The sequence below is a fragment of the Oryx dammah genome, unplaced genomic scaffold (assembly GCF_014754425.2).
Source record: "Oryx dammah isolate SB20612 unplaced genomic scaffold, SCBI_Odam_1.1 HiC_scaffold_12, whole genome shotgun sequence".
Classification (NCBI taxonomy): Eukaryota; Metazoa; Chordata; class Mammalia; order Artiodactyla; family Bovidae; genus Oryx; species Oryx dammah.
This window is the reverse complement of record NW_024070196.1, coordinates 59426244-59452321: the sequence shown is the minus strand read 5'-3', so window position 1 is coordinate 59452321 and position 26078 is coordinate 59426244. Positions and strand designations below refer to the sequence as shown.

General features: G+C 46.2%; 1 protein-coding gene across 7 annotated transcripts in view; it reads left to right on the top strand.

Moving 5' to 3' along the window:
• Positions 1-26078, top strand: part of LOC120871593 — a 277052-nt gene that overhangs the window by 23488 nt on the left and 227486 nt on the right. For 4 of the 7 annotated variants that reach the window (XR_005723067.1, XR_005723063.1, XR_005723061.1 and 1 more), the window contains one exon: positions 3620-3695. Coding sequence is in view for 1 of the 7 variants with exons in the window: in XM_040251640.1 (XP_040107574.1) it covers positions 3620-3695 (76 nt within the window). In the remaining 6 variants the exon portion in view is untranslated. Of the gene's footprint in view, positions 1-3619; positions 3696-5376; positions 10063-26078 lie in introns of those variants that run through there. The other 3 variants (XR_005723065.1, XR_005723062.1, XR_005723068.1) reach the window with 2 other exon arrangements.

Below are 26078 nucleotides of genomic sequence, written 5' to 3'. Positions count from 1 at the left end.
GAATCCTGCTTGCAGCCCTCCCAGCGCTGCTCGACCTGGTCTGCAGAAGTGGGGCCAGTGGGCAGCAGGCATTCTGCCGTGACACTTGTTGCCACCTCTCAGAGGCCGATGAAAGGCCCACTCAGCCGGGCCCTTCAGGACGGGGGACCCTGGAGCCAGGGCACTCAGAAGACATGTTTGACACCCATGCTGGGAACTTTGAGTCTAGTCCCTGACTTTCTCCGGCTGGCCCTGGCCCTGAAGAGGTCTAGGAGGCCGAGAGGGGGCAGATCACAGGCCATCGGGGTGGGGCGGGGGGCGGTGCTGGGCGGAGGGGTGGGGAAGTCCAGCACTTTGCCTGAGAAGTAGCAGGCACTGGGCAAGTACCCAGCCTTGATTCCCTCACTGGCAAAATTGGGAGGGGTGGAGGAGGGAGATGTGAGAGCATCTTCATGTTTATGTGTCTTGGTCTCACTTTCACAATGATTTCCTTAACATATATTTCAGGCATCTTCTCACTTTTTTTTTTTTTTTGGCCATGCTATGTGGCTGGTGAAATCTAAGTTCCCCAACCAGGGATTGATCCCAAACCCTCTGCCATGAAAGCTTAGAGTCTGAAACCACCTGACCGCCAGGGAAATCTCTGTCTGCTGACTTTTTTCAAAACACCTAACTTGTTGAAATTGAAACCTTTATCTGGGTACCATAAATCAAACTCGTGTCTCACTTCCCAGAAGTAGAATGAAAGTGGTGAGTGGTGGAAAGAAAGCAATATGACAAGGCTCCGAGCAGGGCTAATTGTTAGAAGGGTGATCGAGACAAGTAGGTGGGTGCTCATTTGAGGCTGGACTTAGTCTGAAGGTCCGAAAAAGAACTGAAGTGGGGCAGGGGGAGGGACTTCCCTGCTGATCCAATGGCTAAGAATTCTCACTTTGACTGCAGAGGGCATGGGTTCGATCCCTGGTAGGGGAACTGGGATCTTGCATGCCACAAGGCACAGCTGAAAAAATAAAACAAAGGAATTGAAAGGGAACTGGTTCTTTTTCTGGGAGATTTAGTCCCATTTAATGCCACTTTCAGCACCCTCCCTTGTACCCTTTTGACATTTTGGAGATTACTATTCTGCGTGCTTTCCTGGTGCTTTTAATGGCACCAAAAGCCAAAGCAATCCTCTGCTCTAATTTGGGGTTTCTAGAGTCTGCCTTTCCATGAGCCTCAGAATCATGGCTCAAGCCCGCCCTTCGTTTTCTCTGTCACCACTAACGGCTTTACCACCTTTCTGGGCCATGGACTCCTCGGGCAATCTTGTGAAGCCTGTGGATTCCGCCTCAGAATTCTTTTTTCTTTTTACAAGAGATAGGATAACAATTTTGAAGAAAAGAAATATTAAAAATATAAAAGTATTGGGACTTCCCTGGCGGTCCAGTGGCTAAGACTCCACACTTCCAGTGCAGGGGGTCTGGGTTTGATCCCTGGTCAGGGAATTAGATTCCACATGCCGCAACCAAGAGTTTGCATGCCGCAACTAAAGGTACTGCATGTAACTGTGAAAGATCCCGTGTGCTGCAACTAAGACTCAGTGCATCCAAAAAAAAAAAGCATAGTAATATATGTGTACCAAATTCATTAAATCAGACAATCTAGCCATGGTTCTGATACTGTATATTTGAAATCAGGATGAGCAAAAGAACATTTGGGGGTCTCAGTCATGCCTGTAATACGGTTATGAAAATACCTGTGATGCTATTGGCCACCATGTCACAGCCAGTGTGTGTCCTCCTGGGGGTGGTCACCTGCATTCACAATGGAAGAAAATACTAATTCCAATAAGTCATCCAAGTTCACAGATCCTGGAATTCTCTCTGAGGACACCCCTGGAAGAGTTCATTGGAGGACACCAGGGTAAGAACCCCTGAAGTGCAGAGGGAATAAATTGGGCTCTTGGTCTCTGTGAGGAACAGAAGAAGGTTCTCATGGGAAACAGGCCAGCTTTGAGAGCTGATGCAATTGCCAGATACCATGAGCTCGGGCAGAAAGGAAAGGCATTATCAACAACATTTCAAGGAATATTTCTCAATAGGCCCAGAGGGGAGAGAGAGGTCTGGCTTGGGACGGTTTGTCTCAGAGAGGGGAATTTTCTCCCCAAAGAGGCCACCATCAGTGTCCCCATCGTAACACACCCATGCTCTGCCTCTGGGGTGATGTTCTGGGCAACTCTGTAACCTCCAAAACGTCTGCTTTCCTACCAACTTAACGGATCACTGCCTTTCCCCCTCCACCAACACTGTGATACCCGCATAGCTACTTTGCCCCACAGGATTTGTGGACAGGTCTGACCTTAACATAGGGTAACCCCTTCATAAATGTTAAAACACAGGACTGGTGCATTTTTTGCCTTTAGACAAAGCACTTAGTCAAACCTCTGTGATCAGGGAAGAGAAGTTGCAAATGGCTCCAGGACGGTACTTGTTACCGTCCTTGGCGAAATACAGTTTAAAGAACTCCGAGTTCCTGGGACAGGCACTTGGAGGCCTGTTTAGGGGATAACCACAAACCGGAATGTTGGAAACTGTCAAAACACCCTCACGTACACTGAGTGCAGCTTAACACTGAACAAGGTAACCTCAGCAGATCCTGGGGTCCCAGCAAAAGGAGAATAAAAGCATTTATGGACCAGCTACTCTGCGCACGACCTATGCTCTATTCTTGGCTTGTGTTACCTGAAGTTCTATTACCAGGTCTAATATTCATTCATTCAACTCATTCCTTCAGTTAGCAAATATTTACCAAGGGTCCACTATGTATGTGTCTCAGGCTAAGGATACAGCAGCACCCAAGCACATAAAATTGTCCCCGAGGACCTTGTAACAGGAGAGTAAATAATGAGAAACAAAAACAGGGAAAATAAATGTTTGGTAGTGAGGAATCAAATGAAAAACAAACAAACAAAAAATCAGAAAAAGGAGTTGTGAGTGATGGATGGGGGTTTCATTTTTATTTTATTTATTTATTTTTTAAAAAAATTAGCCATGACGTGCAGCATGTGGAAAATGGGATCTTAATTACCCAAACAGGGATCGAACCCATGGCCCTGCACTGGAAGTACAGAGTTTTAACCACTGCCAGGGAAAGTCCTTATTATATTTTACTTCTTTTTTAAAATTTTATTTTAGTATTAATTAGAGGATAATTACAATATTGTGATGGTTTCTTCCGTACATCAACATGAATCAACCACATTTTACTTTTTATTTACTTTTCTTTTTTTGGCTGCACTACGAGGCATGCAGGATCTTAGTTCCCGGAACAGGGATCAAATCCGTGCCTCCCTGCAGCGGAAGCTCAGAGTCCTAATCACTGGACCACCAGGAAAAGTCCCGAGGGCTTCATTTTTAAAGGAAGTATGAGAGAGAAGACAGGTGTGGGAGACTCAGCTTTACCTGAACACCTGGTGTATCCTGGATTCTGAGCTGGGCACTCTCTATCCATCATCTCCATCATTCTAGGTCTTTCTTATTTTCATCCCTGTTTTATTGTTGGGGAAGGTGAGGCTCGGAGAGGTTAAGTGACTCACGAAGGCCTGCCTATTGCAGAGTTAGAATTTGAACCCAGGACTCAATTGCTCTCTCTTCCATCTCAGGCTGCCTCAGACACATTCCCAGGAAGACAGAGGGAAGGAAGAAACAGGAAGGTCATGGAGGAGTGGCAGAAGACCAGTGAGTAAACTTGACCTTGTAAATCCTCAGCTCTGTCTTCTAAGACTGGGGAAACTGAGGCCCAGACAAGAAAAGTAATTGTCCAAGGTCACAGAGGAAAAAAAAAACCCCAATGGCTACATGACTTAGCTCATCAGCACCTGTTCTTCTCTTGGAATCATATGGCAAGTCACTTTGGTGGTCTGGGCCTCAGTTTACTTATCTGTGAAATGGAGCCAAATAGATCAGTCACCCGCAGTTGATCAACAAGAAAGACAAGATCCCTCAAGAGTGATAATTTATCCTAATACTTGGCACAGAATTGATAAGCAATAAATATTAGATTTCTTCACTCCTTCTCAACCAACCTGATCCTTGGCACCATTTGGTCCAGAGTAGGGGGTCAAATATCTACTTGTTTTTGTGGTCTGAGTTAGTGATCTCTAAACTTATATATAAATTTTTAAAATTTTTATTGGAGGATAATTGCTTTACAGTATTGTGCTGGTTTTTGTCATACAGCAATGTGAATCAGTCACTGCTGCTGCTAAGTTGCTTCAGTCGTGTCCGACTCTGTGTGACCCCATAGACAGCAGCCCACCAGGCTCCCCTGTCCCTGGGATTCTCCAGGCAAGAACACTGAAGTGGGTTGCCATTTCCCTCTCCAATGCATGAAAGTGAAAAGTGAAAGGGAAGTCGCTCAGTCGTGCCCAACTCTTAGCGGCCCCATGGACTGCAGCCCACCACAGAGATATACATATCCCTCACCTCGGGAACCTCCCTCCCATCTCCCACCCCATCTCACCTCGCTAGCTTGTCACAGAGCACCGGGTTTGAGCTTCTTGCGTCATATAGCAAATTCCCACTGGCTGTCTATTTTATATACGGTAACGTGTATGTTTCCACGCTACTCTCTCAACTTGTCCCACCTTCTCCTTCCCTCGCTGTGTCCAGAAGTCTGTCCCCTATGTCTGTGTCTCCTTTGCTGCCCTGCAGATAGGTTCATCAGAACCATCTTTCTAGATCCCATACACAGGCATCCAAACACTTTTAATGAAAATTTTCCAACATAAAAGAATAGAGCGACTGCAGCAGGAACTCCCAAATACCCACCACCAGTTCAACAATGATCAATTCATGGCCCGTCTTGTTTCATTGATATACCCTCCCTGGATTGTTTTAATGCAAATGCAGACACTATATCATTTCATTTCTAAATACTTCAGTATGCAGCTCCAGAAGACAAGAATAAAAAAAAATTTAAAAACAGCCACAAGGCTGTTATCACACACGGACCCCATAAGCAATCACTGGGTTATTTTGTGAAAGAACCTGTTAGTCCTCAGTGTTCCCCAACCATCTCCATTCTCCTTATTTTATTGCCGTTGGATTGTGGCCGTTGGGTTCCAGTTGGGTCTACACTGATTTTGATTTTATATCTCTTACATCCACTTACCATTTTTTCCCCTGAAAAATATTGTAAATGGAAATAATGGAATCATTCTGGCTCCTACCATTTGTCCACCCACAGTGTCGTCTGTTACATTTCTCTGTCCCCTGTGTTTCCTATAGACTAGTGGGTAGAAAGAGATGTTTGGTGAGCTCTAGAGTTGAATCTTTTGGCAAATCTGCTTCATGGATGACAGTATGTACTTCTGCTTTTACTACTTATTTATTTTTGGCCATGATGTGTGGCTTGCAGGATCTCCCTGACCAGGGATTGAACTGTGCCCTCTTCCGTGGACGGGCAGAGCCCTAACTGCTGGACTGCCAGGGGACTCCTGGTGGTGTGTACTTCTACCAAAAGACTCACAAAATTGCTTGTCTTTCTTCTTGGTTTGTGAGCAGCCGCTGAAGACCATTTTCGGCATGGATCCATAATTTCTTTAAGTGTTTGCACAACAGTGATATTTCATTTCTTTCATTTCATCTTCATTATGTGAAATACTCCCAAATTTCTCAAGAGTCCACCACATCACTAAACACTAAGGTTTGAGCAGACATCGTTCACTATCTACATTTTCACGCTTTTCAATGATAAACCTCTTCGACTGAATTTGATGTATGATATATCACTGAACTGCACTCAACTGGAAATTAAAAGAGATAACCTTTGAAAACAAATGTGCCTGGAATTTCTTCCTGCAGTCGGTGGTCAGTCCATTCCTAATCTGGGGGCTGTGGGCAACTTTGTCAGGAATTTCTTTTTTTCCCTTTTAAAAATTTTATTGGAATACGGTTGATTTACAATGCTGTGTTCACTTCAGGTGTAAGGAATTTATTTCTGCATTCAGTCAGGAAATTCAGTTTGCCTCTTGCAAACAAAATGAAAAAGGAGCCTGTGAAGCTCTCTGAAAATGTTGATCTATCCGTGGGACCTCCCCCCCCCGCCCCCCAAATCGCCCCCTACTTTTCAACAGTGCTGGGAGAAGGGAAGGTCGGTTTGGGAGAATCCTGAGCAGAGAGGGTTTACAAACTGGAAGCTGCTTTAGGGAAAAGTATGTTGTTTCTGCTTTCATTTTTCATGTCAAAGTCCTCACGCCATCAGAGCACACGGGAGACTTTAAACAAACCACATTGCCCCCAGGTCTGCTTCTTGAAGGAGGGGATTTACTCTTTACCCCTCCCCCTGACGAGTGTTAACAGCAGAATTAAGGCTGGGGAATCTGGTAGGGGCTTGCTTGCAGCAGGGAAGGTGTGTCTGGGCTTTTTCGCAAGGCATTAATCACTTGTTTATAGAGGGGGAAGAAAAAAAAAAAAGGAAGGAAGACAGCGGGGGCTGTTCCCTATTCTGGGTTCCCTTCCAGGCAAACCCTCTCACTGCCACAAGTGAAAGTCGATCAGTTGTGTCCGACTCTTTGAGATCCCGTGGACTATACATACAGTCCATGGAATTCTCCAGGCCAGAATACTGCAGTGGGTAGCCTGTCCCTTCTCCAGGGAACCTTCCCAACCCAGGGATTGAACCCAGGTCTCCCGCATTGCGGGCAGATTATTTATCAGCTGAGCCACCAGGGAAGTCCAAGAATACAAGAGTGGGTAGCCTATCCCTTCTCCAGGGGATCTTCCTGACCCAGGAATCAAACCGGGGTCTCCTGCGTTGCAGGCGAATTCTCTAGCAGCTGAGCTATGAAGGAAGCCCTTGCACCCACCCTCCATTCTCCAGCAACCAGCTCAGCTGGTCTTGGTCCTGGAATCCAGGTTGGTCCCCTGCAGAGGTGAGCCTGGAGGTGTATCAGTGGTGAGGGCCGGGCTGCCCACGTGTGCAGAGCTGCAGGCCTGAACTACCTTTAAGTATTTAGAGCCTCACCCCCACCTCCCCACACAAGTATACCCCTTTTCAAATGTACGTCAAATCCCCATATTTCCCAAGTTGACACTCCATACCCATGTTCTGAAAACAAAAACAAGAACACTATTATTTTCACATAAATATTTACCTAAAGACACTGGTTTCCTATGCGGAATTGAACTTGGAAACCAGAACTGGAGGTGAATCTACTTTCAACTGTAAACTATTTGGAACTGTGTCATCTATGGATGTATTAGTTACAAAGGGGCACATGGTTTTTTTGTTTGTTTGTTTGTTTTTCCTGATAAAAAATTTAAAATATGTTTATGGGATAAATATGAAATCTAGAGAAAAACTTAGTAACAAACTCTAAGAATAATCACTTTCCTTTGTCTGCCCCCATACATATTCTTAGAAGAAATAAAAGTATTGTTTTCTTTTGAGTGGGTTTGCGTGCTCAGTTGTATCCGGCTCTTTGGGACCCTAAGGACTATAGCCCGCCAGGCTCCTCTGTCCATGGGATTCTCCAGGCAAGAATACTGGAGTGGGTTGCCATTTCTTTTTCCAGGGGATCTTCCCAAACCAAGGATCAAACCCACGTGTCTCCCACTTTGGCGGGCAGATTCTTTATCATTGAGCCACCTGAGAAGCCTTTTGTGTATATGTACAGGGTATCAAATCTAGGAGGTACAAAACAGGAGAGTGAAAAGTAATATTCTTTCCCATAACTCTCTCCATAACTCTGTTTCCTCTCTTTATAAGTCACCATGGTAACGTGTATCCAAGTGATTAATTCACATGTGTATCTATATATACTAGTGTATGCATAATTTTCACTGATGTATCACTATTGTCTATTTTTTAAAATATATTATTCATGCCAGAATATCTTTTTTTCAGGGTCGCTTTTTAAATACATTAATATAGTGGAATGTTTTCTTTTAATAATTTGTATTTCATTCAACACAGAAGGAATCATCCGTATCAAAAAAGAGAGAGTGAATTAGACGAAAATGGGTAATCCGCAGGGAAATGGTAGCATGTGCAGCTAGAGGTAAATCACAAATATCCACTATGTAAACAGTAAACCTGTTGGGCCAGGTGTTACCCAGACACAAGCCATTTTTCATTTACTTTTATCAATAATAAATGCAGTCCCCCATCAGCTGGACCTCAAGACTTCTGCCTACACTGCAAGCAGATCTTGCTAAGTGGACAGAAACTGCCGGGCTGAGCAAGTGTACTGAAAACATTTACATATTGAAACCCTCAGCAATTTGGCTACATGTTTAACAGTGCTGGCCCCCGAAGGCTCCAGTTGAATCTTCGTGCTCTTCACTGACCAGGAGCGGCTTTATCGTGCCTGTGATGCTGGACAGGTCTTAAAACGAGTCACAACAGTCCCTCCGTGGTCAACAGTCTACTGTTCCGCTGTCTCAAATCCATTTGCGATGGCTGTAAAACGCCGCCCGCTGATGCAAGCTGTAAATCTTGCCCTCTCATTCAAAAAGGCTGACAAGAGAGAAACAGCTTGAGTTTTCACCCCAGCCTGGCAAAGTCGAGATCCTGCTGTGCCTGCTTGATTCCCCGTGTTCGGCAGTGCACGATCTTTCCTTGCCCCTCCGTATCCCTCCCGCATGGTGGCTTAGTGAGGACTTAAGCCATTGAGTCTGAAGTGTGGTCCCGTAGTAACGGAAGAAAGACAGGTTGTATTCCCTGCCACTCAGGCTGATGGCTCTTCAAATCACATGGCCCCCTCTCTTTCTGTGTCTTTGTGAAAAACGGTGAAATTTTGCTGGCAAACAGGTTTTTCTGGCTGATTACCCTTAAGATGGATGTTTCCCTTGACTGAGGGAAGCCAGGGACTTTCAGGAATGTTTGTAGGTGTTTGGATGAACCCTGGGACTTGGGTACAGACCCGTTTCTGAACCCACCTTTTAGAACAGTCACTGCCCCACCTGGTCAAACAGTCCTAGCAAAACAGCATTGGCTGGACTTACTGATGGGAATATCATCACCAGGTCAGACAGGAACTGGCTGAAAAGCAAGCCATGGGTTTTGAGTGCAAACCGGCTTCTGATTCATCAATTCCTGATATTGTGAACAAGTCAGCCAGACAACCTCCCCAACCCTCAGCATCTATCAAAGGGGGCTGAAGCTTCCTGCTCTGTTTTCTGGGGCCCATGGATAAAATCTTCAACAAACTTAAGATACAGAATGTTTGGAAACTGGTATTGTTATGACAGCAATTACAATAAGAGACACACCTCTTGGGAGTGAGATGAATTGACACTTGTAAGATAGGTGGAAAGCTTCCTGCCCTCCATGCTGTAACAGTGTGACTCTCAGGGAGCTTGTGAGATGGAGCCATAGAATTGTTGTACCAGTTATGGAACTTCCCTGGTGGTCCAGGGGCTAAAACTGCATGCTCCCAATGAAGGGGGCCCAGGTTCAATCCCTGGTCAAGGAACTAGATCTCACATGTCCCAGCTAAGAGTTTGCATGCTAAAAGATCCTATGTGATGCAACTAAGACCTGATGCAGCCAAAAAAAAAAAAAAGAGAATTGTTGTACCAGTCAATGTACAGATAAGCTGTTCTTCAGATGTGTGGAATGATAAATCCTAGGTTACCACCTTCTCCAAGAAGAAATGGGTATGTAAATGTGGTGGTATAAACACACCCACACATTCACACACACACAGGATCAAAAGCTATAGGACATATGGAATTTTTATCATTTCATCCTTTTGTCCAATCTGCTTCCTTATAGCAGCCAGAGGATGACTTTGGGGTCCAAAGTGTCTCATCATTCACCATCAAGCTATATGTATTTCCAATAGCTTTCCATTATTCTTATGAGAAAGACCAAATATTTTCAATAGACCCTCAAGGTCTTCTCTGGCTCAATTTATCTCAAGTTCTCAGTGATTTTTTTCCCTGCTGTTGCCTTGTGGTAGATTGAATTATTGAACCAGAAACCTCCACACTCCTATATCCATACTTTTTGCTTGTATCTTGGTGGTTTCCCTCAAGAATAAAGTTTCTTCCTAGACCTTGAGCTTTCAGAATGCTCATGTGACCTGCCCTGTCCAATCAAAAGTGGGCAGAATTAACAGTGGGCAATGTTTGCACTTGCCCTCTTGTGTGTCAGTTACCACTGACCGAAGAACTTTCAGCTTCTGCTCCTTCAGGCTGACTCCACTCAGACTGAACAACCATGGATGGATCCGCCTGGACCCCAACCTGGGTTTGGGAGCTAAGCCCTGTTGGCCGGGCAGCTTGAAGCTGAGAAGCCTAGCTGAGCCTAGTTAAGATCAGCCAACCTGAAAACCATGAAAAACCAAGGCTTGTTGGTGATGCCAATGAGATTTTTGTGGTTGCTTGTTTCACAGCAGTAGCTGACTGCTACAAGATACACAGCAGTTCTCCTAGCCAGACTTCCTTGGCTCCAGGCCCCTGGTGTTCCCCTCCTTATCACTTGAGTAACTCCTGCTCATCCTTCAGATCTTAACTCAAAGCTAGCTTCTCTTGAGAAGCCTTTTCTGACCCTGCAGGTTAGGTATAAACCCTCTATTATATATCCTTCATGGCGCTTATCAGACTTGTACCTTTATGGGAACATTCAACTGTTATCTGACTTCTTCCCTAAAGTTCTATGAGCACACAGGAAACTTTTTTTTTTTTTTTAATTCACACTGTATCCCCAGTTCCTAGCACAGAGCCTTTCCAGGCATGTAGTAGATACTCAATACATTCAAATCAATGGATAAAGGAGTTGAACACAATTTCTCCAGGTTAAAAATATTATAAGTTTAAGACAAACAGCTTATACAGTCTAAAAGACCAGCACAGAAGGAAAGAATGAAGACATGAAACAAAGAAAAATTTATACATAGCATATTAGCAAAGGTGACTGAAAATAAGATTGGATTGGTTGCATTCATTCATTCATTCATTCAGGTACTGGCTTCCCTGACAGCTCAGTTGGTAAAGAATCCACCAGCAATGCAGGAGACCCTGGTTCAATTCCTGGGCCAGAAAGATCCCCTGGAGAAGGGGTAGGCTACCCACTTCAGTATTCTTGGGCTTCCCTTGTGGCTTAGCTGGTAAAGAATCTGCCTGCAATGCAGGAGATCTGGGTTTGACCCCTGGGTTGGGAAGATCCTCTGAAGAAGGGAAAGGCTACCCACTCCAGTATGCTGGCCTGGAGAATTCCATGAACTGTACAGTCCATGGGGTCACAAAGAGTCGGACACGACTGGGTGACTTTCACTTTCATTCAGGTGCATGCTAGACCCTGACAGTCTGCCACACAATGTCAGGGAATATTTCTAGAGTGAGTGATCCTTAGGCTGAGTCCCAGAGATTCTAGTGTCAGAACATGAAAAGCTGTGGAGATCTGAAGGAGAAAATGATGAACTCTGGGGCCATAGTGGAATGCTTTGCTTGAAGGAGACTTTTGAACTGGACCATGTAGGTGAGTCAAAGTCCCCACATCAGATTGGAGGGGAAGGGAGATATTCAAGACAGAGGGAACAGCAGACAGAAAGATGGATTGGGGCATGAAAAATTTTAGAGGATAGCAAATTGTTTAATCATCCACTTCCACCATCAAGGAAGTTGGTCCTGTCATCTACCCGTTTTACAGATCAGGAAACTAAGGCACAGAGAGGTTGAGTAACTTACCCAAGGTCACAAGAGGAGGAAGAGACAATTTAGTGCAACAATCCCACAACAGCCTGTGGATCGCTGGGCTTAGCAGTTAGGACAGTGTCCTCCTGAGCCAAAGCAAACCACAGAAGGTTTTACACAATGGAGCATGGTAGCTGGCAGAGGCACCAGTGGGAACTCAGTTAGGGACAGAAGCTCAGGGAATGCACTGGTTAAACCAAAACAAGCAAAAAAAAAAAAAGGGGGGGGGGGGGCCCTCCGGACAGGAAGTGATGACTCAACCTAGTCTGAGGTCAATTTCACCAGTGTCAGAGCTCTGCTGGAAAGTTCTAAGAAGTGGGACAGGAGAGGTTGGCAGGTTGTGGGATAAAATGAGAGAAACAGTGAGATGCTTGGGAAAAGATAAGGGGGATCTTAGTAAATATTTGGATGCTGGGGTGGAGAGAGGGGTATGGAGTGTTGGGGAGCTCAGTGATATTTTTATGCCCAGACCTCAGAGCAAGAGTTATTGGGAAAATCCATAACCTGGGGTTATGGTGTATGGGTGGGGAGAAGTCAGATGGAAAAGATAGAAGTATCAAAAGGAAGGGCTAATGGAACCACACGGGAGACATTAAAAAGTAATAAATCTGGCAGCCTGGATGGTATTTACCCAGAAATTCTGCAGAGGATGGTTAACTCTTAGAACCCTGGTCACCTGGGGTTGGAGCTGGAAGAGACCCATGAGGGCTTCCAATAAGGGGTCTGGATTAACCCAGAGAAGAATCAGATCTGAGAAGAGGTGTGTTTTTAGGCTGAGTGGCACCCAGGGAGTTCTTGGAGCCAGAAGGGAGCTCCAACTTGTGGGATACTGGGCTGGCAAAGGGGCTCCATCACCACACCCTCTGGGGAACACTCTGCTGAAGAGTTAATCAGCCCGTGGGAAGGGAGAACCACAGGATATAATTTATTTACCTACTCCCCGCCGAAATCCTTCCCAGAAGACCGTGGAGGCTAATTCTCTGTAATTATATCTCCTGCAAGGTTCTGTAGACTCTGAGAGACATGTTAACTCATTAGAGTTCAGAGCACACCTGGGACTAAAGGTGTGGGGAGAGGCAAGGACTGACTTCACCAGCCAGAAGGAGGAAACTGAGGCTCCCCATGGGAGGAGCAAAATTAGAACTGTGATTGCTTGAGTCCCAAGGGAGGAGAGAAAGAGATCAGACACTGGGGCTTGAGTTCTATTTCTTTTTTTCTCTGGGGGAGGAAGTCACTCAACCTTTCTGGGCCGTGGTTTCCTGATCTGTAAAAGCAGAGAGCTGGGTGCCATGAGCTGGATGGTTCCTGACTCAAATGCCCCTTTGCTTGGAAGTTTAACCTCCCTGAGTTATGAAGAAATAGCAAGTTTGTTGTGCAATAATGAGGGTGGATGTAGGTTAGACTGTAGGCTGAACTGCCGTGTTGCCCATTGTTCACCATTTGAACTATAGTGATGAATTCCTCAAGGCCTTCAGAGGTTCATAAATCTGAGATGAGACTTTTCCATGAACTGAAGTGACCAGTGAGGGACAGCAAAGTTGGGATGCCAGCCTGGGTGGAGGACCGGAAGAGGAACCGGTGGGTTTCAAAGTTGCTTGCAAAAATTCCTCCCACAGTCCTTTGCACTGGGTAGGAACTGTTTGCCCTCCCCTCGGATCTGGGCTGATTCCGTGACTTGGTTTGACCAATAGGATGTGGCAAACATGATGCCTGCACACATCTGAGGGTGGGCCTTCCAAGAGTTTTGTTCTCACCGCGTTGTGGCCCAGCCGCCACGGAAGGAAGTTCCCACGAGACTTTTGAGAGCACTTGTGAAGGAGACAGCTTCTAGCTGTTGCTGCCAAGCTCCAGATATATGGAGGAGGCTGTCTTGGGGGACCTCACCCCCTCAGACTCTTCATCCCCAGCCCACCCACCGAAAATAATATGCCATGGTCCTTTGAAGCTATTACATTTCTGGTGGTTTGTTTCAAAGCTACGAGTAACTGATCAGAATGGTTAATAGAGGTTTGGGTAATAGAGGTTTTTCTGGTTTCTAAAAAACCTGATTCTTCTGGCTGTTTGATCTAAACGCTGATGCCTCCTGCTCTTGATTCAGTTGCTGGAGACAGTTGTAAGCTGTGTCCTTTCACCTCTGAGTTTCAACTTGCCTGAAAGCATAGAACAGCAAGCAACCTTGTAAGTTGTTCTTCAACCATGATGCAATCCTAGTGTGTTGATATGATTTTTTTTTTTTTTTCTTGCTTCCTTACTGATTGGGTAAAGGAGAGGAATTTAGGTAAAGGAAGAGGGAAACTGGAGAAAGAGGATGAGAAAGAGACCAAGAATTTTCCACGTACCTACCTTGGTACTGTGTACAATGTGATTTGCTTTCCATCTGCTATCCTGTCCACTCAACAATCCTATGAGGTGGACATCATTCCCATTATGGTGCTGGTTTAGTCTGTAAATTGTTTCTGACCCCATGGGCATGTAGCCTTCCAGGCTCCTCTGTCCATAGATTTCCCAGGCAAGAATGGAGTGGGTAGCCATTTCCTTCTCCGGGGGATCCTCAGGGATTGAACCCGTGTCTCACACATTGCAGGTGCATTCTTTGCTGCTGAGCCAGTGGGGAAGCCCTTATTCCCATTGTACAGATGAACAAATTGAGGCTCTGGGAAGTTAAGTGGCATGTCTGAGGCTTCCTAGCCAGGCTGTGACAGGCAGGATTTGATCTAAGGTCCTTCTGTAATAGATACAATGACCATATTTAGTCCGTTCTCTCCCTGGGTTGGGAAGATCCCCTGGAGAAGGAACCAGCAACCCACTCCAGTATCCTTGCCTGGAAAATTCCATGGACTGAGGAGCCTGGCAGGCTACAGTGCACGGAGTTGCAAAGAGTCAGGCACGACTGAGCGACTTAACTTTCTAACTTTTCTTTCTACGCTGGCCTGAGCTTGTCTGAAGAGAGCTGGAGGGAGGCGGTGCCTGAAGCCACGGAAGATCTTTTGACTTCTCCTTTAGCTTCACCTGAAACTGGCTTTGGAGAGACAACTGGAAACCAAGACCTCTTCCGTTGAGTTCCACCCTGATTTCAGATCAGGCAAGGTCTTCGCTGGAAACCGAACTCATCCCAGACAATTCAACCAGGAGGCGTTCAATACACAGGCTATTTACGGGAGGCGGGGGGATGGTGAACAAGGTTAAAGAAACACAAAGGGATGCTGAGGTTCTCAGGGACTGGCCACAGTGGGAGCTGTCACCACCCTTAGGGCTGCAGGGGCCAGGGGGGAGGTCGATGCAGCCAATGAGGGCTAGAACCATGGAGCTAGGCTTTCCAGCAGGAGCTCCGGTCACAGCGGGTCACTTTCAAGAAAGGGTAGATACCCAGACAGGACCTCTTAACCCACCCTCCCTCCTATCTCTACCAGCGCTGCCCAGAAGGCAGAGGGCAAGGAGCTAGTGCTGTAGCTGCAGGGGACCTCCCTGGGTATCGGGCAGAGCAGAGAAAATAGAACGTGGATCTGTGCGTGTGGATGGGGCAGGGGGTACAGAATAAGCAGCACAGACCTGATCCCACCCTGGTCCTCTTTCACCCTTCAAATGGGAACACATTCAGTGACCTTGAGGCTGTTTTCTTCAAAGAAAGGGGACTCTTGGGTGCCTTTCAGTAGGTGTGCTGGGAATTTCCTGGAACGGTTGCATGCTCACCAAGCCCTGCACAAAACACTCTCTCCACCTGTCAGCACCCAGATAGGCTCAAGTGTGTCTCTGTTGCACTTGGAGAGGAATTTGGAGTGTGTGTGTCTTCCAGCCACTCTCCAGTCCCCCTTTAAGGGGAGTCTTATTTTAAAGGTAGTGTTTATTGGCTTAATCTGTTGACTGTGTTGTTTCCCAGCTGTGTGACTTCAAGGATGTTAATGATGTCTCTGGGTCTCAGCCTTCTCATCTGTAAAATGGGTTAGAAGGAGCATTGAATAAGAATCTCCGTGGATAGCACTTTGAACAATGCCGAGTGCCTATTAAGCACATAGAGGTTGGTAGTTCTTTTTCTTCTTTATCTTCTCCTCCTCTTCTTTCTTTGTCACAGAGGACAGTGTGTATCAGGGAAAACAACAGAGAAGCCCTATCATGGATATTCTTTCACCAAGTTGGAAAAGCACAAAATAAAAAATAACAGAATTCATACATCATCAGATCTTTTCCAACGTGCTGTGCACTGCCATAAGCACTGGATATATTCAGTTTCTATCTTTCACAAAGCTTTGGGAGGTAGATATTTCCATGCTTCTGGGCCAACCGAGAAACAGAGGCTTAGAGATTGAACTTGCCCAAGGCCACCCACCTAGGAAATGGCAGGACTGAGATGGAAGCCCAGGTCCGGCTGAGCTGCAGTAAACCCTTTACTGACCACCTACTATGCGCTGGGGGAAGACAGGTGAAGCTGGGACTCTGCTCTTTGGATTTGAACATGCCTGTGACAAGACAGTTGCCAACACCATGCCATCTTCTATATGTTCCACGTAACTAAAGATGCTTCCTGGGTGTCTTCTTCCTATTTGAGATGGGCCAATACTCCACCTATTGAGTGCTTGGAGGGACCAGGGGGTGAGCAGGACCACATGAGACAGGAAGTGGGGCTTGAATGAACCGCATGGAGTGCAGACTTACGAATCACTCCTTGGAACTGTAGCCATCTTTTTGGAATAGTGTATTTTTAAAAATTGTATTCATGAAATAGAAGTTGAAAATGAAATTAAAAAGGGGAGCTCCCTGGTGGTCTAGTGGTTAGGACTCCGGGTTTTCACTGCAGTGCCCTGGGTTTGCTCCCTGGTCTGGGAACTGAGATCCCCCCGAGCCACAGGATGCAACCAAAAAAAAAAAAAAGTGTATTGTGTTATGATAGCCAGTGTGCTTGGGCTATCATAACAAAATACCACAACCTGGGTGGCTTAATCAAGAGAGACTTATTCTCTCATAGTCCTAGAAGCTGGAAGTTCAAGATCAAGGTGTGCCTGGCTCAGTTTCCTGAGGCTTTTCTCCTTGGCTTCCAGGTGTCTGCCTTCTCATCTTCTAAGCCCAGGTGCCCTGGTGACCTTAACTCTTTTCTAAGAACACCATCTGTATGGATTAGCATCTGCCCTGAAGACCTCATTTAACTTAATCACCTCTTTAAACACCTTGTCTCCAAGTACAGTCATATTCTGAGGTCCTAGGAGTTAGGGTTTCACCGCAGGAAATTGGTGGTGGGGGAACAAGTGACTGAGCCTATAACAATGTCTTTGTTGTTGTTGTTTTTCTTCAGTTGCTCTGTCGTGTCTGACTCTCCACCACCCCGTGGACTGCAGCATGTCAGGTTTCCCTGTCCTCCACTATCTTGCAGAGTTTGCTCAAGTTCATGTCCATTGAGTCAGTGATGCCATCCAACCATCTCATCCTCTGCCATCCCCTTCTCCTTCTGCCTTCAATCTTTCCCAGCATCAGGGTCCAAACAATCAGCTCTTCACCTCAGGTGGCCCAAGTATTGGAGCTTCAGCTTCAGCACCAGTCCTTCCAATGAGTATTCAGGGTGGATATCCTTTAGGATTGACTGGTTTAATCTCCTCGCACTTCAAGGGGCTTATCAAGAGTCTTCTCCAGCACCACAATTTGAAAGCAACAAATTATTATTATTTTCTATTTTTGAAATTCTTTTAAAAATTAATAAATTTTATTGAAGTATAGTTGATTTACAGTATTGGGTTAGTTTCAGGTGTACAGCAAAGTGATCCAGTCATATATACTTATGTATCCAGTTTTTTTCAGATTCTTTCCCCTGGTAGGTTATTACAAAATTTTGAGGACAGTTCCCTGTGCTATATAGTAGGTCCTAGAATTATTATTATTATTTTATAGCTAATAAAAGGCTGAACCTCTTATGGTTCAGATTGCTGATAATCAGCGCTTTGTGATCTGGAACAATGAAGACTTCATTCGAAGCCTGGCCTGCATTCCCAGTGGGGAACAAAGGCACACGCATGCCCTCCTGGCTGTGGCAACAATGCAGTGTCACTCCGTGAACACAAGAAGCGAGCACGCAAGCAAATGGCATGTGGAAGAAGAAAGCCAGCTAGGAGCCCTCTCGGGTCTAGAACTGGGTCTCTCTTGACTGTCTCACGTGCAGTTTTGCTGGGATTGCAAACCTGCTTTCTTGTCCTACACTTGTGTACAGCGCATACCCAACCTGTCTTTCCTGCCATATGGCAGTTCACTTTTGGAGCAGAGATAAACTGGGAGTTTGGGATTAACATATACACATGGGTGTATGTAAAATAGGTAAACAACAATGACCTCCTGTATAGCACAGGGAACTATCCTCAATATCTTTTTTTTTTTAAAACAATTTATTTATTTTTCATTGAAGAATGATTACTTCACAATGTTGTGTTGGTTTCTGCCATACATCGACATATATCAGCCATAAGTACACGTATGTCCCCTCCCTCTTGAACTTCACTCCCACCCCTCGAGGTTTTCATACAGCACCGGGTTGAGCTCCTTTGCATCGTACAGCAAATTCCCGCTGGCTATCTGTTTTACATATGGTAACATATATGTTTTCATGCTTCTCTCTCCTTTCGTCCTACCGTCTCCTTCCCCCATGTACTCAAGTGAACTCTTTGGTCAACCCAATAAATATATGTATAAGTGAATCACTTGAAACTATTATAACTTTGTAAATTAAGCAGACTTCAATTAAAAATGCATTAAACAAAATAAAAAGCAGCTCACTTTCTTCTGAGTGCCTTCCTCTCCTCCCCACCAGGTTAATCTGTGTTCCACTGAAGATTTCACAATGGAAGAGCCAGCCAGCTTACCCACAGAGCAGTGGCTGTCAGGGTCCAGTTCAGTTCAGTCGCTCAGTCGTGTCCGACTCTTTGCGACCCCATGGACCACAGCACGGCGGTCTTCTCCGTCCATCACCGACTCCTGAAGCTTACTCAAACTCGTGTCCGTCGAGTCAGTAATGCCATCCAACCATCTCATCTTCTGTCACTCCCTTCTCCTCCTGCTCTCCCTCTTTCCCAGTATCAGGATCTTTTCCAATGAGTCAGTTCTTTGCATCAGGTGGCCCAAGTATTGGAGCTTCAGCTTTAGCATCAGTCCTTCCAGTGAATATTCAGGACTGATTTCCTTTAGGAAGGACTGACTGGATCTCCTTGCAATCCAAAGGACTCTCAAGAGTCTTCTCCAACACCACAGTTCAAAAGCGTCAATTCTTCGGCGCTCAGCTTTCTTTATAGTCCAACTCTCACATCCATACATGACTCCTGGAAAAACCATAGCTTTGACTAGACGGACTTTTGTTGGCAAAGTAGTGTCTCTACTTTTAAATATGCTGTCTAGGTTGCTCCTCGTTTTTCTTCCACAGAGCAAACATCTTTTAATTTCATGGCTGCAGTAACCATCCGCATTGATTTTGGATCCTCAAAAAATAAAGTCTCTCACTGTTTCTGGGAGAAATATCAATAACCTCAGATATGCAGATGACACCACCCTTATGGCAGAAAGCAAAGAAGAACTAAAGAGACTCTTGATGAAAGTGAAAGAGGAGACTGAAAAAGTTGGCTTAAAACTCAACATTCAGAAAACTAAGGTCATGGCATTTGGTCCCATCACTTTATGGCAAATAGATGGGGAAACAATGGAAACAGTCAGGGTCCAAGTATCTCAAAAATACAAACAACTTCTTCCGTAGGATAGCCCTAAAAAGGGGTGTGTGGCCTTTATCCCCGTTTTACAGATGGGGAAAATGAGGCATTGAGAGATTGTATCAATACAACCCCTCCAGTCCTACACGCTAGCAAGCACTCTTAACCATTGTGCTCCACTGCCTTTGGCAGGACGGGTAAGTCCAGCTGGGGACATCAGAGTGAGGACGTGATGAGCTCCAGCTCAGGCAGGTCATGGAGGCAGGGTCTTCTTTTTCCAGGGTCCATTCAAGGAGCGGAATTCTGTATCTTAGACCCAGATTTCCTCCAGTGCTTGCTGTCTCTCGGGCAGCCCGTGTATCTGTGGCCTCTTTGCTATGGGACTGGAAGTGACAGCTGAGACCCGCTCTGTGATGTGACGTCATGGGAATCTGAGAGCACAGAGGCTCTGAGGTTAACGCTGTGATAGTAATTACTGGCCTCAGAGCATGATGGGGAGGACGGGTGAGATAGCACAGGAGAGACGTTGGCACAGTGCCAGGCACTCGGAAGGCACCCAGCATGGTGGTGATGGCTGGTCTCGTTGACTGTTCTGTAATCTGTCAGTGTATAGGACTAGAACACAAATTCTATACTCTAGGGATACCTGATGGAACTGGATTTTGCAGGAGGGGTGGGGAGTGGGGATGAATTAAGATTTGCAGAAACATGTAATGCAAGCCGGGCACCCCGGGAAGCACTTGATATATATCATCTCAATATCTTTGCTAGCAAGTCTAAGACCATGACACCCACTTGGATGAAGAGACTGAGGTTTTGAGATAAACTTGCTCAAGGTCATGCAGCCAGTAAGTGATGGAGTTGGTTCCCATATGGTTTCCTGGTTTCTCCTGCTTCTCTCCTCTCTGTTCTCAGAATACCAGCCATAGGGATCTTGAGAGTATAAATCTAGGTCAGGTTACTCCCCTACCAAAAATTCTTCTGTAACTTTTCATGGCAATTTCGATCCCTCCATGTGCCTAGCAAGGTTTTCCATGATTTGGTCTTTGCTAAGCCCTTGGTCATCATCTCATGCTTCTCTTTCCCACATAGATAAAGGTCATTTCTCCCCCCCCGACCCTTCCCACTTCAATAGTGAGCACTGTATCAGTTAGTTATTGCTGCCACAACTGCTGAGCACATACGCCGTAACTATAAAGTCTCTGCCACAGCGAAAGATACTGCATTACACAACGAAGACCCAAGGCAGCCAAATAAATATTTTAAAAAAAACGATCCCTTGAAGTTGCAGCTACCATGTCTGCTGAGGCTGCAATCATTGGAAGGCTTGACTGGGGCAGTAGGATCCAATTACAAAATGGCTCATTCAAACAAATGATAAATTGGCATTGGTTGTTGGTTGGAGGGACCTCAGTTTCCCTCCATTTGAGACTCTTTATGGGTTGCTTATTTGTGTTTATGACAATCGGCAGCTTCCTTCTGGGTGAGGGATTTAAGAAGGAGTGAGGTAGAAGCTACCATGTCTTTTATGACCTACCCTTGGAAGACATGGTCGGTCCATTCTTTCTGCCATATTCTAGTCTTGAAGCAGGTTGGCCCTATTTGATGTGGGAGAAGACTCTACATGGTGTGAATTCCAGGAGGCAAGAAGCACTGGGGCTACCCTCTTCCTAGATCCCTAGCCCTCTTTTCTTTATTTGTGTCTTACTCATCCTTTAAACCTCAGCTTTTGAGCTCATCTCCTGTAAGAAACCTTCTCCAACAGCCCAATTTATTCATTCCACAATTATTTACTGAACATCTCTCAGGTACCAAACACTATTCCAGGTGCAAGGATATAGCAGGCAAGAGTCCCACTGGACCTATTTTCAAAAATATCATATTTTCAGAACTTCTGTGGTGGTCTGATGGCTGGGAATCCACCTGCCAATGCAGGTGACACAGGTTTGATCCTTGGCCTAGGAAGAACCCACATGCTGCGAGCCAATAAGCCACAACTACAAAACGTGCACTCTGCAGCTGCTGAAGCCAGTGAGCCTAGAGCCTGTGCTGCACAAGCAGAGAAGCCACCGCAATGAGAAGCCTGCACGCTGAGCCCAACTCTCCACAACCAGAGAAAAAACCTTGCAGCAACGAAGACCAGCACAACCAGAAACAAACAAACAATTAAAAACAAACTAGCACATCCCCTTCTCCCTCCAAACAGGGTGCTCTTCCCATTACACCGGAATTCTTTTCTGAGTATCACACCCTGTATCTTTTCAACGGGGATGGATTACATCATCTCAGTCAACTTCTTGGGCTTTCTCAGTAGGTCGCATGCAATAATGGATGTAAGTGGGACTTCCCTGGTGTTCCAGGGGTTAAGACTGCGTTTTCAATAATGGATGTAAGAACATCACGTAACAAAGTGTTATGCCGATGACCATGAGGATGGACCTTGTTTTTCCTTCCCTCAGTCCTAGGGAGGGGTACCCCTCTTGGCTTTCTTTTTTGTGCTTCTCAGGCTGAGTGGTTTCCGTCTCCTTTCCTCCTCGGCCTTCAGGGATGCCATGTGGCTGCTTCATTATTCATAGTGGCAGCTGAATAATCAGATTGGTATTGGTTTAGAGGAGGGATGGGAAGGGGAGAGATTTTTGCTACACTGTTTCTCTTTGGCTATTTTCATCTCCCCTGCCCAGTTGTGATTTATTTCTGCTGTTGGCAGTCTTGCTTTCTGGAAATTCTTTCATTGGCATAGAAAGAGAGATTGATGGTGGCAGGATGTGTACATTTTGGGGGGTCCTTTTTGGATATGGGAGCTAGCTGAACCACTGACTGCATATGGCAAAAGGGGGTAGGTACTTTGGGTGTTGAGAATCTCAGGGTGCCCATCTGTGCTCCCACCCTCTGGGTTGAACAGTTTTAATCTCTTAAACCCAATGGGCTTATGTACCTGCTATTTGTATGAGCACATTCACTCCCAAGATCACCTTTGAAAGGTGTTCCTATCCATATTTTGCAGATGGGAAAACTGAGGCTTAGACTGATGAAAGGCATTGTACAATTACATGGTTATCTATTCCTCCCTAACCAATTATCCCAAATTTAGTGGCTAATAGGCAACTGCTTTATTATGTTCACATATTCTGTGGGTCAGAACTTTGGCCTGGTTCTGCTCCATCATGTTTGAAGCCTTAGCTTGGATGACCTGAATGGTTGGGAGTCATCTGAACATCTAGGAGCCCAGAAACATCAAAGGCTGCTTCACTCACCTGTCTGGCACCGGAGCTGGGTGACTCAAAGGCTGGACTCACCAGGGACAGTTGATTGGAACAACTCCACATGGCATCTTCCTGCAGCTTGGGCTTCCTCACATCATGGCAACTGGGTTCCAAGTAAGACTGTGTTAAGACTGAACACCTAGAACAAGAGGATCACATGGAAGCTGAATGGTCTTGCATGACCATTGGTCTTGTAGTCTTAGAGTAGCCTGCATCACTTGCTAGAATAGAACGCAGGTCTAAAATCAAACTGGGATGCACAGTGCAGAAACAAGACTAGAGCATTTCTAGAGGAAAGTCATCCCCTACTTCTGCTTACTCTGCTGAGGATGTTTATTGAATAGGCCACCCTACGGATACCCCAATCAAAATCACTCTGTGGGACTTCTCTGGTGGTCCAGTGGTAAAGAATCTCCCTGCCAAAGCAGGGGACATGAATTCAACCCCTGGTCTAGGAAGATCCCACATGCTGCAGGGCAACTAAGCCTGTGTGCCACAACTTCCAAGCCTGAGCGCCCTAGAGCCCATGAACTGCAACTACTGAAGCCCATGCTCTAGAGTCTGTGCTCCGCAGCAAGAGAAACCACCGTAATGAGAAGCCCGTGCACCCCAACTAGAGTGTAGCCCCCGCTTCTGCTGCAACTAGAGAAAGTAGGCCCAGCACAACCATAAATAAATAAATAAAAATAACAATAAAAAAATCACTCTGAGATAGAAATGTATCCATTATACACACACACACACACACACATATATATATAGTGGCAGGAAATCAACCCCAGTTCAATGAACATCAGTAATGACGGTGGTGTAATTCAGTCCAGGTCCAAAGGTCTGAGAATCGGGGGATGTGGGGGTGGGGGGCAATGATGTAAGTCCCAGTCCAAAGGCCCAAGAACCAGGGCATCAGTGACCAAGGACAGGAGAAGACAAATGCCCCAGTTCAAACACAGAGCAAATTTGCCCTTCTTCCACCTTTTTGTTCTATTCAGGCTCTCAGCGGATTGGCCGAAGCCCATTCACACTGGTAAGGGCCAACTACTTTACCCAGTCCACTGGTTCAAATATTAATCTCTTCCAGAAACACCCTCATAGACACACCCAGAAGTAATGTTTTATCAGCTCTCTGGGTATCCCTTAGCCTGTTAAATTGACACATAAAATTAACCATCACACACACACACACAATTAACCATCACACCAACTAACTCTAGGTCATCATTCCCTCTTTTTAAATTTTTGGTTCCTCAACCAGGGATTGAGCCCAGACTCTTGGCAGTGAAAATTCAGAATCCTAATCATTGGACTGCCAGGGAATTCCCAATCATTCCAACTTTATAACATTTTTTTAAAAACACTGCCTGAAATTAACAGGGGAAAATACATCTGCTGGGGGAGAAAGATGCAAAATAAATGCAACTGGGCACCGACTTGCTGCTGGGGACCTAGAGGTGAGGACTTTCCAGGTGGCTCAGTGGCAGAGAACCCATCTGCCAATGCAGGAGACCGGGGTTTGATCCCTGGGTCAGGAAGCTCCCCTGGAGGACTATTCTTGCTCAGAAAATCCCATGGACAGAGAAGCCTGGCAGGCTGCAGTCCTTGGGGTCACAAAGAGTCGTAGATGACTGAGAGACTGGGCACACTCACATCCAGAGGCCAAGGCAGGGTACAAACTCTGATGTCAGATGGCTTCCTTGATGACAGTGGTTTCATTCCAAAGCAAGTCAGGGCGCTGACATGACCTTAGGCAGCTGACCCAGAGAGGGGCAAAGCCGGGGGCCTCACGGATGGGAACCAAAGAGGTCCTAGAGAGGAGTGCGGGCGTCAGGCAGCGTGGAGAGTTGGCCCCTGGGAGAGGAGAATGGAGGGTGAGTTTACCTTCCATCTCCCCTTCGCCTGCTGATTCCCCAGAACAGAGAAACAGGCTGGTGGGTGTCTTCCTTCCCTGGGACCACCCTCCGCTGGGGCATCTCTCACTGGTCCTGGTGAGGGCCACACACAGACACAGAGGTCTCTCCGCAACGGACAGTTAATTATCTCCAGGCCAGGGAGATCTGCAGATTTAAGTTTTTCCGGACTGGACCAGGGCACAGGGGAGGCGGAGACCCTCCCCCACCGCCCCCTTAGGCACTCTCATTTCCTTGCCAGTTTTCTAGAAATCCAGGTCACTTTCAAAGCCTGGAGCTGCAGGCTGCTTGAGCATGGGGTCGCTTCCGAGGTCACTGGCTGGACAAGCAGGTCAATTTTAGCAGGAAATCTACATGTAAGTGATTCTGGTTAAGTGGGGACTCTGAACCAGGGAGTTCTGGCCTCTGTCATGGGCCAGTCTTTCCGCTTCATTTTATAACTGGGGAGCCTGGGTCCTCAGGAAACTAACATTGATTACACAGGCACACTCACATACAGGCTTAATAAATACATCCAAACATCAGGTATATGGGAGGCTCTTCCAAATATATCTCATTTGCCATTCTCACAACCCGGAGAAGGAGACTTGATAGATTTACTTCTTTTTACAGCTTCCCATTTGATAAGTGTTTTTTTTTTTCTTTTCCCCTTTACACATTTCTACCGGACAAATTCCCATTTAATAGATGAGAAGACTGAGTGTTAGAGTGCTTAAGAGGCATGTTTGGGATTGCTCAAGTCAAGTGGGACTTGAACCCTTCTCCTCTGGCCCCCTAGTCCAGTCCTCTTCTTGATTTAACCTCGAACCTCGGAACCCAAAGGGTTGTCTGACAGCAAGCAGCTCCTCTCTCTCACCTGGATTCCCGGTCAGGAAAGGAGGAAGCGCTGGGCCCTCCCTCCGTCCCACCCAGCCACCCACCCGAGGTGCCATTAAAGTTAATTGTTTTTACTGCCAGTTTTACATCGTCTTGTAAATCTTTTTACGACATGGCCCAGGAACACGGAGCTGTGTGCAGAACTTGGGGACAAAATAAGAGTTTGAATACAGAAGCCTGGGTCCCACAATTACCTGGAGGTTGTAAGACAGGGGTCCCTTTGGTTCTTCCCTGACCCGCTATCAGTTGGGTGACAGGTCTCTTCCAAGTGTGGCTAGGGCTGTGCCTGCGCGTGTGTATGTGTGCGAAGTCACTTCAGTCGTGTCTGACTCTTTGTGACTTCATGGACCGTAGCCCGCCAGGCTCCTCTGTCCATGGGATGCTTCAGGCAAGAATACTGGACTGGGTTGCCATGCCCTCCTCCAGGGATCTTCTCGAGCCAGGAGTCAAACCTGCGTCTTGTGTGGCTCCTGCTTTGCAGGTGGATTCTTTACTGCTGAGCCACCGGGGAAATCCTAGAAGGCCGAGATCCTTTGCCCCTCCTCCGTCAGCTGGACAGGTATCCCTCTTGAGCCTACACGGTGGAACCTGCCAGAATCTGAGACCCCTAAGCTCTGATTCCAGAGCCTTCGGAAAGGCTGGCTGGGGGGATGGGATGGGGAAACTCCAGTGCAGAAAGTAGGGCGTTTGGGGCACTGGGTC